The 12321-nt window shown below is 39.2% G+C and overlaps 3 protein-coding genes across 4 annotated transcripts; 2 read left to right on the top strand and 1 right to left on the bottom strand.

The window, feature by feature from the left end:
• Window positions 1-42: 42 nt before the first annotated feature.
• On the top strand, window positions 43-1961 carry LOC117639570 (ran-specific GTPase-activating protein-like). Its single transcript, XM_034375374.1, has 6 exons — window positions 43-251; window positions 804-967; window positions 1045-1202; window positions 1275-1403; window positions 1482-1538; window positions 1637-1961. Exons 1-6 carry the CDS (start codon window positions 234-236, stop codon window positions 1843-1845), a joined length of 735 nt encoding a protein of 244 aa, XP_034231265.1. The 5' UTR covers window positions 43-233; the 3' UTR covers window positions 1846-1961.
• A 303-nt stretch (window positions 1962-2264) lies between these two features.
• LOC117639568 (protein unc-45 homolog B) lies at window positions 2265-5980 on the bottom strand. Its single transcript, XM_034375368.1, has one exon. The coding sequence runs from the start codon at window positions 5800-5802 to the stop codon at window positions 2983-2985; it is 2820 nt and encodes a 939-aa protein (XP_034231259.1). The 5' UTR covers window positions 5803-5980; the 3' UTR covers window positions 2265-2982.
• A 414-nt stretch (window positions 5981-6394) lies between these two features.
• LOC117639567 (mitogen-activated protein kinase kinase kinase 15) lies at window positions 6395-12223 on the top strand. Of its 2 annotated transcripts, none has more exons than XM_034375367.1 (2): window positions 6395-6508; window positions 6855-12223. In XM_034375367.1, exon 2 carries the CDS (start codon window positions 6942-6944, stop codon window positions 10962-10964), a length of 4023 nt encoding a protein of 1340 aa, XP_034231258.1. In that variant the 5' UTR covers window positions 6395-6508; window positions 6855-6941; the 3' UTR covers window positions 10965-12223. The 2 variants fall into 2 exon arrangements, with proteins under 2 accessions (XP_034231258.1, XP_034231257.1); XM_034375366.1 differs by having other exon boundaries at window positions 6397-6614.
• Window positions 12224-12321: the final 98 nt, after the last annotated feature.

Raw genomic sequence — 12321 nt, 5'->3', positions numbered from 1 at the left:
TTTTCCTTCACACGTTGGTAATAGCAGATAAACCTTCCACTTGGCAACACTGCATTGCAGCTGCCGCTGCCGCACGCGAAAACGGTGGTTGGGGTTGGCTTGTTTGTTTGTGCGTGATTTGATTTGCCTTGCCTTGCCGGTGTTGCTCTAATTTCGTTGCAATTCATTTCCTCGTTGAGGGCGTGAGAGGAATTAGCAAGCTTTTCTGGCAGCTAATACTTCCTACGGACATCATGACAGAGGGAGAGACGGTAAAGTAAAATTCATCAATGTTTATCACTCGCAACCCAGCCTTTATTACGTCTCAGGCCCTGTCTCTCTCATCCCGTTGCTTGCACCAATTTCGCGTGCAGATCTTGAAATATGAACATTCTAAATCAATATCAAAGCTTATCAAACTATGTTTGAGAATAAATGCCCAAATAACGTGTTAAATGGTAGTAGTTAAGGTTATGCAGCTCACGCTAGGAACGCTGTGGGTACGCTCTGTCGTTCATTCAATAGCATCCTACCATTTGAAATCTTCTTTGACCAGTTTTTCCTCATTTGCACCTATGGTATTCCATCGGACTATTCGCCTGTCTTTCCTTTTCCGTTGACTGTTACACATTTCAGTGGCTTATGAAATCCAAAAACTCATCCTTGGATGTGCCTTTCCTAGCCTTACACCCCACTTTTATGTGTCAGTTCAAAGATAAAAATAGCGTAATTTTTTCATCCATTTTCTTTCTAATCAATGCTTTTGTTCATTTTGAAACTACTGCAATTGTTTTAATTATAAAATGCATTTGTTTTATTTTCAGGCTACTGTCACCAATGGCACTGGAGATGGGAGTGGTGAGGGAGACAATGCCAACTTAAATAATTCGGCTGCCTCTGAGCATGACCCTCATTTTGAGCCTATTATCACCCTGCCAGAGGTGGAAATTGCCACTTTGGAGGAGGATGAGGAAGAAATGATTAAATTGTATGCGTGCCTCCTTTGAACTGTTTTTGTGGCTTTTATTCTTTCCATGAATTTAATTTTCATCTTTTTACCATTAGACGGGCCAAGCTCTTTCGATTTGACTCTTCTGAAACCCCATCGGAATGGAAGGATCGTGGTGTTGGTTGGGTCAAGCTTCTGAGACATCGCACCAGAAACACAGTCCGTGTAGTAATGAGGCGTGACAAGACTCTGAAGATCTGTGCTAACCACTATGGTGAGTATTGCTACTGTGCTGTTTGATTTCATTAATTCAGTCCCATATATTTTTGTTCTATGAATATTTCAGTGACACCTTGGATGACACTCACTCCTAGCTGTGGCAGTGAGCGGGCTTGGGTTTGGTCTTGCAAAGCAGATTATGCAGATGAAACTCCACGGGCTGAACTGCTAGCGATTCGCTTTCAGAATGCAGAAAGTGAGTATTGTACAAATTTGAATAGCTTGTAGATGTATGTTTCAATGACAACAAATCTCACTATTATTCTCCCCGCAGTTGCCCAGAGATGGAAGGACAAGTTTGAAGAAGCCAAGGAAATAGTCAAGAAATATTGTAAGTCCTTTGACTTTCCTGGGACTTTCTGCTGGCCAGGCACTGCTTAACTTTCATCCAATTTTTATCTTAATTTTGTTCTTTATGTTTTACTCTAGTGGGGGAGGAAGAGTTGGGTACTGAAGAGGACAGTGAAGTTGATACTACCAATGAGGAGGATACAAGCATTTCACCAAGTAAAGAGGCTGAAAAAGATGAGTCCAAGGAGGAGGCCAAAACCACTGAAGTCACTGAACAAATGGAAAAATTGAATGTTGTTGAAAAGGAAGAACCTGAAAAGTCTGTCTCTGAACCATCAAATGAATGATCTGTTTAAACTTTTTCTTCATGCCTAAATTTTTGATTTGCACTGAGATTTACCTTATTGTTACCTTTAACGTAAACAAAATGAAAACTATGGAAATGTTGGATCCATCTATTGAATTGCTTTTGGGTTTTATACGTTCAACTCCTAGTAACATGTGCCAGTTTAACATAAATGATTCTAATTTCTCGTTTACCACAAGTTAAGTACTGTGATGATTTGGATTAGTGAGGGCACAAAATGTACTGATAAGATAGGTTTATTTGTACCATTCCTGTGTGCATTTAGAATTTTTTTCTGTGACATAGTGAGGTTTAAATAATGTTAAGCCATATATTTTTGTAACTTAAAAAAATATGAGAAAAAAAAAAAGATTGCTGGGTTTTCATTTAAAGGATCCTCTCTAAAAATTATGACAGTGATTTAAATTCACACATTTATTTTTACTGATAAAACAGTGAGACAATGATGGGTAATACATACAATGTAACAAAGAAGGATAAATTATTTGTTCAGTCAGATATACATGTTAATGTGGTAGAAACAACAACAAAAGTTAAAAACAACCAAAATGAAGATAATATGCAACACAAAATCAACTAGACACCGCCTTATTTCACTAATTCAATACTGAAATACAATACTCTGTAAAAGCATAACAGTTGGTTGGAAAATCTATCCATACAAATAAATGTACTAAACATTCAAGACATGATATAAGTCATGATAATAATTGGACAAATCATCAAATAAATTATGTGGGGTGAAATATTGCACATCGACTGACTAAGGCAGGTACTTTATAAGGTAGCTCACAAAATTTACTGCACTGGGCAAGAGTGCAATATTACTATTGGTACTTATCCTACAATTCTGAGAGGCCCAAGAGTAGAAAGATGGGTGAAACAATATTTTTAGAATTTAAAAATACATTAACTTCTTCTCAAATTGGACCACATTCAAACTATAGACACCTTAACAACAAAATTTAAGTCTTCATGCCTCTTTGAAATCCAAAAAATCTAAATGAGAATTTAACTAATACCTCAGTGCCTGACAAAGACAAGAAATGTCTAATACCAAGTACATTATAAATTAAGAGGAGTATTATTGTCTTGGTCAGTCTGCATCAATCAACTTTTAGTCTACATCATCCTCATTCTCTTCATCTTCTTCTGGACCACCAGGTTTTTTGATGAGTTTCCAGTCTTCAGCTGTACTCAAAGCTTGGAGGGCAGACTTCTTCACCTTTTCATCACCATCTTCCAGAAGTGATAATGCCATCAGTATTTCCATGATGTCTGTTTCAATAAGCTTTTCTGCTACTTCTTTACAGGATTGCATCAAGTTGTTTACAATGTAAGCCCCTCGATATTGAAGACCAACATCTGGATTCCCCAGGAGTGCCCTCATGCTCTCTGCCCATGTTTCTACCTGCACAACTTTCTTGCAGCACTTCTTACTTACTGCTGTCAGTTGTGCCAGAGCACCAGCAGCTGCCAATGCAGTGTCTAAGTCTTCATCAGCACTGAGTAAAACAAGGTACTTTGTTCTATCGTTCTTTGCTTCATAGAGCTTGACCATGTCAGGTGATAAAATCAAGTTTGTAATCACTTGAGTAGCGGCTCGACAAAGCATTTCATGCTCTTCAAACATATAGCTTTCGATCTTGGCTATCCCTTGTTCCTTGATGATTCTTTGGCGCACAGTCTCATTTAATCCGGCCAAATTGCACAAAGCAAGAAGGGATTCAAAGTTTTCCAGAGCTGTACACTCAGGGTGAAGAAGAGTTAAAAGAGGCCTAATTACTTCTAAATTCCGCTGCCCAGGAAACGCTATTTCAGGATTCATTGTGATACCAATACGTGCCAAGGCTTGAGATGCTTGCCTCATCCCCTTTTCAGTGCCTTCAAGAGCCATTGGCAACAAAGCCTTAGCACCACCTTGCTGTACGACAATACCTCTGAGTTCTTGCTGTCCACATATGGCATTGAATATACGAGCTATCAACTCTTTGCTGTTGTGACTTTCTGTTTTAGCAAGTGATACAAGAGCACTAGTTATACCCTCATTGGCTAAAATAATCAGCCTTTTGGAGATGAAGTCTGGATCATCAAGTTCATGATCTTCCGGTATATGATGTTTTGCAAATTTTGCAAGCTCCACCATTTCAGGAATGATTTCCTGCTTCTCATATGCGTTGCAAAGGTTTACAAAGGTTGTAACAACACCATAAACAGCAGCTTGATTACCAGTCTTTGCAAGCTCAATGAGGGCATGGATAGCTGCTCTATCTGCAATTAATTTCTCTTTCACATCTGCATCCAGTGTTAAATAGGACAAACCTTCAGCAGCCCAACGTCTCATATCAACATCTTTGGAAGGACTTATAAGGAATCTCCGGCAAGCTTCAGCAAGCTTTGTGGTTGCACCATCAGCAAAGGGGCGTATAGATGCATCAGTTCCTCCACTGCTACCTAACTTGCACAAGCCAACTAGGGCACGTACCCGGATACCATCATCTTTTGATTGATACAGCTTTTTCAAGATATTGACACCCTGGGTAATAATTGATTTTATCTTGTCTTTCTTCGAGCTGGCAGCAATTATACATTCACATGCCACCTTCTGTTGGAGAACATCATCTGTCCCTGCCATCACAAGAATCATTTCCATCATGCCATCTCTAGCAACAATATTATTACCAACATCGAGTGGGCCAAGCAGCAGGGATGTTAGTGCCACTACAACACGAACTTTAGACTCTATTTCAGGAGTGATCAGCTTTCCTTTGACAAAATCATCAATGTTAGCCACAAAATCCTGCCTTGCTTTATCATAATACATGTTCTCATAAATTCTTGCAAGACAGACAGAAACAAGAGAGCGGGTGGAGTCTGTTATTTCCATGGACGATTCATATTTATACTCCTTCAGTTCACTGGCAACTTCCATCAAGCGCTGTAAACCGCGAATCTCAACAAGACGAAAAGCCCAATTGAGAGTAGAATAGTGAACATTTCTCATAATAAGCTCTATGATAGCATCTCTACCCAAACCAGACAAGGTACGACTTGTTACACTGAATAGGAGGCAAGTAAGTAGAGTATCAATTTCAGTTTTGTTTGCCTCACACAACTCAGCCTGTGGTTTGCTTTCTGGGGCATTGGTCATACCACTTAGTGTATTTAAAATGGTTTGGAGGCAGTACTGAGATGCATTTACTTGATTTTCACTCTGACAATTCAGAATATCCAGAAACCACGGTACACCCAATTGATGAAGAATTGACTTGGTACGTTCCAAGTTGTCTTTGCAGAGCTCGCCAATAATCCTGACACTTCCTAGGAACATTTCTTCATTTTTTTCCGTCTTTAAGAGGGCGGCTATTTTGGTGATGACACCCTCTTTGAACATAACATCACTACCAGAATTTTCACGTGCCAAAACCACCATATTATTCAGAGCTTGCTCGCGCTTCTCCTTCTCTGCTGACATATCAAAAGCGATTTCGAACATCTTCGCAACTTTGTTGGTTGTCTGCGACATGAACTTTAGGCGCTCTTGAACTATTCCGTGCAACCGCGCTAGTATAGGCTGAATGGCTTTGTTTCCTGGATCTACAGCGTGCACTTGACGGGCATCTTTGTAAGCTTCTTCCAATCGTTCCAAAGCTTCCAGAGCTTGACATCGTCGAAACAAGGACTTGGGGTCATTTGGAACTAAATCCAGGGCAGCGCTGCAATCCGCAACAGCTTTCTCATTCTCACCCAACTTCAGGTATGCTGCGGCTCTGTTCTTCAAGTACACACTCTTCTCTGCGGCACCATCCTTGGTAAGCTGAATGGCTTTCGAATAGCACCGAACTGCTGCATGCCAGTCACTCTCTTTGAAAGCTGCATTGCCCTCTTCTTTCCACTGCTGGGCTGATTGGACACTGTTAGCACTTTCCTGCGGCATGTTCACAACTCAAACTACCCTCACACACAGTGGCACGTATTTAAATATATCGCCTGCCGATGTTTACAGTACAAAGGGACGAGAAAACTACCGCACGTTCGAGAAGTCTGACACTCTATTTTTGGGCATGTTGAAGTTGGTTAGAAAATCAACGCCTCCTTACCCCTCCCCCCTCCTCCCTCATCGTCTGCTCTTTACACTAGCACCACCACAGCTCTTAATCTGTCTCAACAATAACACAGCAGCTGAAGTTGAAAAATTTAACCTAGGACCTCCACAAAACAAACTTCAAATGAATGATAACGAACGGAAAAATATTTTAGACGTCATTTAACGTTTTGAGCTCTTTTCTTCTGAAAGAAAGATTAAAAGACATCGTTAAAGGGTTGGCAGTACCAAAAATGTATTGCCAACTTATTAGAGCCACACATGGCAACACATGTCCGTATTTCTACACAATTTTTCTATTCAAATGATTAGCAATGAAAGTGACGGTTTGAAAATAGGTTATTTGCGATCAGTCTCAAACAAAATCTTAAAGTCTTTTGTCATAAGCAGAGTAAAAATAGACTGGTTTCGAAAGGGAAGTTTTCTCTAGAAGCAACAGGCAAATGAAGGCAGCCATGCCTTGTTATTTTTCATTAACTTTGTTATTATTTTTCGCATTTGAAGCTCGTACACTTCTTGTTCTTCCAAGGGCACTCCGGTGCGTGGGTGTTTTATGACTCAGGATGTGATTGAAAGGGCACCAAGGCGTGCACAGTTTGATAATTCCTCGTTGTCAACTTCCTTCCGTAGTTTTAGCTTTCAAGGTACTTTTAGAGTTCTTGTGTGTTAAAAGTTTTGTCAGAGAGCAAAAGCGAACTTGTACTCGATATAAATACAAGTGACTCCCAATTTAGCCGTGTTTCTCAAACAGATTTGTTGTTTTTCTTCGATGCACGTCCATTGTAATTCCAACCTAACTCGCATATTTAAGGTTACCTTTGTTGTTTTCATTGGACTTCTTAGCACTGTTTAAAGTATGTTTTGTCTTCTGTTTTTTTTTGCAGTGGATGTAACATGGGTCAAAATGGATCTGCTCCGGTGTTTTTGAAGATTCTAAATCATTTTGTGCAACTGATGTGCAATCAAATTGAATGAAAAGAAACATGCCATCAAGTGACACCATGGTTGACACGACGGAATCAAGTGTGACAGATAGTGTCGGCAGCAGTAGTGATGTCTCAAGCCATACAGCTTGTACGACAGTTGCAAGCCATCTCAGCCAACGCAGTTGTATGGATGTAGTTTGTGTTATTGATTTGGTTCAAGCAGAGAACTTGGCACAGCGGAAACGAGCCTGGGAAGAAGTTAAAGAAGCATGTGAACTTGTGAATGCAAATGCTCATCTTGTTCAATTTGAAAAGCTAGACTTTGGTGAAACTAATGTTCTTGACACATTTTATAATGCTGATGTAGCAATTGTTGACCTCTCAGTGCAAACTCAACAAAGTGCATTGTTTTATCATCTAGGAATACGTGAAAGTTTCAGCATGAAGGAGAACATTTTGTTGACTAACGATACTGACTCAGAAAGTACACTTCGTCTGAAAATTTCTTGTGGCTCTTACACTTTTGTTGCTTACAGCCTGACTAATCTTGGAGTCTGCCTTGTGACCTTAAGCTCATGTGTGTCTAAAGCTGGTGGCGATGAAGCAATTCCTGATGCTAAACCCCATCTATCTTTCAAGCTCAGAAAGTTACTTCAAGATGTGGAGGTTCAATCTAAGGCTCACATGAAAGAGAAGTTTTTGGCAGATCTTCGTAAAGCAAGAGAGTCATATTCTGGAGATGAGCTGTCAAAAGTGTTACATAATTTGCAGAAGAGGCTTGATGACCCCAGCATTTTGTCTGGAGATGTTGTCCTGAATTTACTCATTTCTTTCCGGGATGTTCAAGACTATGACGCCATGGTGACTCTTGTTGAGAATTTGAAGACCCTGCATGCCCAGAAGACATATTATATCAACAAACCTTACATAGCATACCTGTTTGCCTTTGCATTGGCACGCAGAAATAAAGAAGGTGATAGAGAGGAAGCCCTTAGTGTAACTGAAAAGGCTCTGGAGACAAAGGAAAATCAATTTCCTGATATGTTGTGCCTCTGTGGTAGAATCTATAAAGACAAGTTTGTGGAGTCAGGCCATCAAGACAAAGAGAGCTTGAACAAAGCAATTCACTGGTATAGGAAGGGTTTTGATGTACAACCCAATGAATATGCTGGCATCAACTTGGCTACACTGTTGGTGATTGCAGGCAATGAATTTTCAAAATCAGAAGAGTTACAGAATATTGGTAGAGTACTAAACAACTTAATTGGTAAAAAAGGCAGCCTCAGTTCTCTCAAGGAATACTGGGATGTTGCGACCTTCTTTGAAATCAGCGTTTTAGCAGAAGACTATGCTAAAGCCATCCAGGCTTCCTTGTGTATGTTCAAGCTGAAGCCGCCTAATTGGTATCTGAAAAGCACCATAGGTAATATAACCCTGATTGACCGTTTCCGCAAAAAAAATGATGAGTCTCCACCAACGGCAGAAGAACAAATATTTGGATTTTGGATGGAATTTTTTATTGAAGCAACCAAGACTGAAGGTGGAGAAAATGATATACGATTTCCTATGCTGGTTCTAGAGCCAAATCGTGTTCTTATGCCAAGTTTTATCACAGTGAATTTAGGAGCTGAGGAGAAATCATTGCAAATTTACAATATATGTGTAAATTGTCTGAAAGGGAAAGATCGGTGTCATCAGGTTCATGAGTGGCTCTTCACAGCCAGCCAAATCCGAAGTGTCAGTTTGTACAAGAGAGATGAGCGCAGTTTATTTCTTTATGTTCATCAGAATGGTGATGATTTTCAATGCTATCTTCCATCATCTATGTGTCGAGAGAGGTTACACAGTCTTATACTTGAAATGACTGCAAATGAAGAGGGAATGGTGACTGATTTAGACACAGACATCTCTAAAGATCAAATAAGCTATGAATATGATCTAGATGACAATGGCAAAAAAGTGATCTTAGGTAAAGGAACTTACGGAGTTGTCTATGCTGCTAGAGATATCAACACTCAAGTTCGCATCGCTGTCAAGGAAATACCTGAAAAGAAGATAGGAGATGTCCAGCCACTCCATGAAGAGATTCGGTTACATTCCCAACTGCGGCACAAGAACATTGTTCAGTATAAAGGGTCTGCTTCAGAGGATGGCTTTTTCAAAATATTCATGGAGCAAGTACCAGGAGGCAGTCTTTCCTCTCTTTTGCGATCCAAGTGGGGTCCACTGAAGGAGAATGAAGCCACAATAGCATTTTACACCAAGCAAATTTTGCAAGGCCTAAAATACCTCCATGATCAGAAAATTGTTCATCGAGACATAAAAGGTGACAATGCTCTTGTTAACACATACAATGGAGTTGTGAAAATATCTGATTTTGGAACATCCAAGCGGTTGGCTGCGCTGTCACCAAGCACTGGAACTTTTGCTGGAACCCTTCAGTATATGGCTCCTGAAGTTATTGATAAGGGACAAAGAGGCTATGGAGCTGCTGCTGATATTTGGTCACTGGGTTGTACCATTGTTGAAATGGCAACAGGGAAACCTCCTTTCATAGAGTTAGGTTCCCCGCAAGCTGCTCTTTTCAAAGTGGGCTTCTATAAAAGTCATCCGGCTATTCCAACTGAACTCTCTGAAAGAGCCAGAAATTTCATTCTCCGCTGCTTTCAGCCTGAACCAGAAGCCCGTGCCACTGCTGCAGAACTTTTGGATGATGTGTTTTTGACGGAAAAGAAGAAGAGCATCAATATACCAACCTCAAGAGACCTGAACAGAAGTGTTTCAGTTCCTGCTGAAAGAATTGTAGCACAGCAACAACACAAGTTGGACAAGCAAACCAGTGCAAATGCAGCAATATCACGGTCACCTGTATCACCTGATTCAGATTCTCATGTCCTATCTTTGTATGAAACGGATTCTGGCAATATGTCAAGGAGAAGTTCCTCTGGTGGGCTGCTCTCTCCTGATGTGGATCTTAGTACCTCAAGAAGCACGTGTGGTTCTCCTAATCTTGTGAGCACTACCGAAACTGCTGGAGAACAAGACGGCTTCTATCTTTTAAGGAAAGGCTCTCAGCTGACAGTTACTCTCTGCAAGGCACTTGAAGAAGATGAAGACAAGCTTTGCGAAATTTGGATAGAGGGTATTGAAGAGGAGGTTGGAAATCCTCTCCTCTCCCATTCTCATCTCAGGTTTTTGATCAACTCTCTAAGGACTTATATTCTTGATCAAGACAAGAAATCTTTGAACAATGATTTTCAGCACTTGAAAAAAGAATTACAATTTGATGATGCTGCAATCAATCAACTTCGATTGGCCATCTATAGATTTCAAGATCCAGTGAAAGAAATTTTGAAAATGAGACACATTAAGCCACACTGGATGTTTTCTCTTGATGATTTAGTTCGAAGTGCTATACAGGCTGCCATAACCATCCTGTCCCCTCAGCTGCATCCAAATATTGGTGCAGACGATCAGGGCTGTAGCACTGTTTCATCAATCAACCTTCTGAAACCACCAAAAGAGCTTGACAACAATGATGAATGCAACAGTAATGACATCAGGGTGCAAATAGAGCAACTGCGGGAGGACACACTGTGTGTAGTGCAGCAGTTACTGGAAACCCAAAGGGCTGTACATAGTTTATTGAGCCAATCTCTCCAAGATCTGCATAATCAAGTAAATAATATACAACAAATACTACGCTGTGATTCTCCCTCTTCACAGGGAATGCCTGCCTCAAACACTTCTACTTATCGCTTACTTCCTCAAATTAGTGTGAGTGATACATCTAATGAGGATGGTGACTTGTTTGAGTGGCTAGAGAAGTTGGGTGTTGATAAAACCTCTCAAGACCTTTTCAGAGATGAGCAGCTCTGTCTAGATGATGTTCTTAATTATGTTACAAGAAATGATCTCTCCAAGCTCAATCTTCGCATTGGTGTTGAGCTGCGCATTTGGAAAGCAATATTACAGCATAGGAAGGATAATCGTCAGCTGTTGAGCCAAAGTCAACGTAGTTCATCTTGTGCTCCACCTTCACCTGACGGAAATAGTGTGTCAATTTGAGGTGTAGATATTTTTGTGAAATATTCATTGACCAAATTTATGAATTGAAAACTATGTAACAAACTGTGATTTTGATAATTTTAAAATAACTTTAGAGGATGAGTCATGGTGCTACTAATATAATGCATAAAAGAAGACTAATTTTTTTTTGATGATATTATAAAGTTTATGAAAAGACTTTAGTGCATTTGTAAGTTGGTCTCCTTGGGCACCTCAGGAGAAAAGTTGCAATTTTTTCGTTTTTTAAAAAGCAGTTATCTTTTCTGATTACTATTGTGTCCTTGAAAATATTAATTACATTGGTCTAGAGGCATAATAATAAATTTCACTTTGTTTAGGTCAATTTGACAAGTGGTTTAGAACTTATCTATGACTAATTCAACTGGTAAATTTTGATAAAGTGTTATTGCGTCCATATTTCTATTGATTATATTGTCATGTGCCAAAAGAAAAAATCAAACTAAAACAAGATAGGTTGAGTCTCTCTCTTTCTCTGTGTACTACTTGGCATAACAAATATCTTACGTATTTTATTTTCTGGTAAAAGCTTGTGTCACATGTTTCAGCCTCCTAAATTTTATTTATTATGAATAACTAAAGGATTGTCCCATGGTTTTTTTCTTTTTTTGCTGGCATGAATGATTATTTGTTTTATGAATGATACGAAGAGTAACATCAACAATACAGCCGATGAAGTCATACTTCGAAGCAGGGTACTACCTTCTGTGCTGAAATTCATGTGATTGTTAAGCAGGGTATTTGATAGTCCTTTTTAATGATTCACAGATTAAATATGTACTATGGGGGAAAAATTTTGTTGTCTTTGAAACATAGTTGATGCTAGTATTACTTTACATTATTTACTTAGTGTTACCCCTCTGTGCCATTGTAGATTGTGATCCACTAACCATTGAGTTAATGGAAGTCAAATATTTTTGTAAGTGTATTTCTTGTTGAATTCTTGTTAGATGTTTATTCTACGTGGTAATTTTTTTCTGAGGAATGTGTTTATTTGCTTGAAAAGACTTTTGATGCCTATGAGTCTGACTCTATAATTGTGAAATTTTGTTGACGTTTTGGAAATATTTGTATAGTTTAACTTGTCTCTGTATAAATTTGTACAACCCATAATTTTGTTTAGAATGTTTACTAACTTTGTTATTTTTGATGTTTAAGTATTACGGTTGATATTTGATGTCAATTAAAATGAGAAATACTGTCAATCCACTTTGGTACCCATTAAAGACATATTAATTACAGAGAGTTTATCAATTTATCCTCCATTCACACATGAAATACTGCAAGTTTTGCTCCACAAAGCGTAGAATAACTCGAAAATTCTGAGGAAAAGCGTCTT

This window comes from Thrips palmi, unplaced genomic scaffold (genome assembly GCF_012932325.1).
Source record: "Thrips palmi isolate BJ-2018 unplaced genomic scaffold, TpBJ-2018v1 HiC_scaffold_11, whole genome shotgun sequence".
Taxonomy (NCBI): Eukaryota; Metazoa; Arthropoda; class Insecta; order Thysanoptera; family Thripidae; genus Thrips; species Thrips palmi.
Note: the sequence above shows the minus strand (reverse complement) of the source record. Positions and strands in the feature narration are given on the sequence as shown.

Bases quoted from the DNA above. Each gene is read 5' to 3' on its own strand.
- LOC117639567 (XM_034375367.1), top strand. From the start codon at position 6,942: ATGAAAAGAAACATGCCATCAAGTGACACCATGGTTGACACGACGGAA.
- LOC117639570 (XM_034375374.1), top strand. The intron at 968-1,044 runs GTATGCGTGCCT...TTTTACCATTAG, and splicing joins GAGGAAGAAATGATTAAATT to ACGGGCCAAGCTCTTTCGAT. The intron at 1,203-1,274 runs GTGAGTATTGCT...TGAATATTTCAG, and splicing joins GATCTGTGCTAACCACTATG to TGACACCTTGGATGACACTC.
- LOC117639568 (XM_034375368.1), bottom strand. From the start codon at position 5,802: ATGCCGCAGGAAAGTGCTAACAGTGTCCAATCAGCCCAGCAGTGGAAA.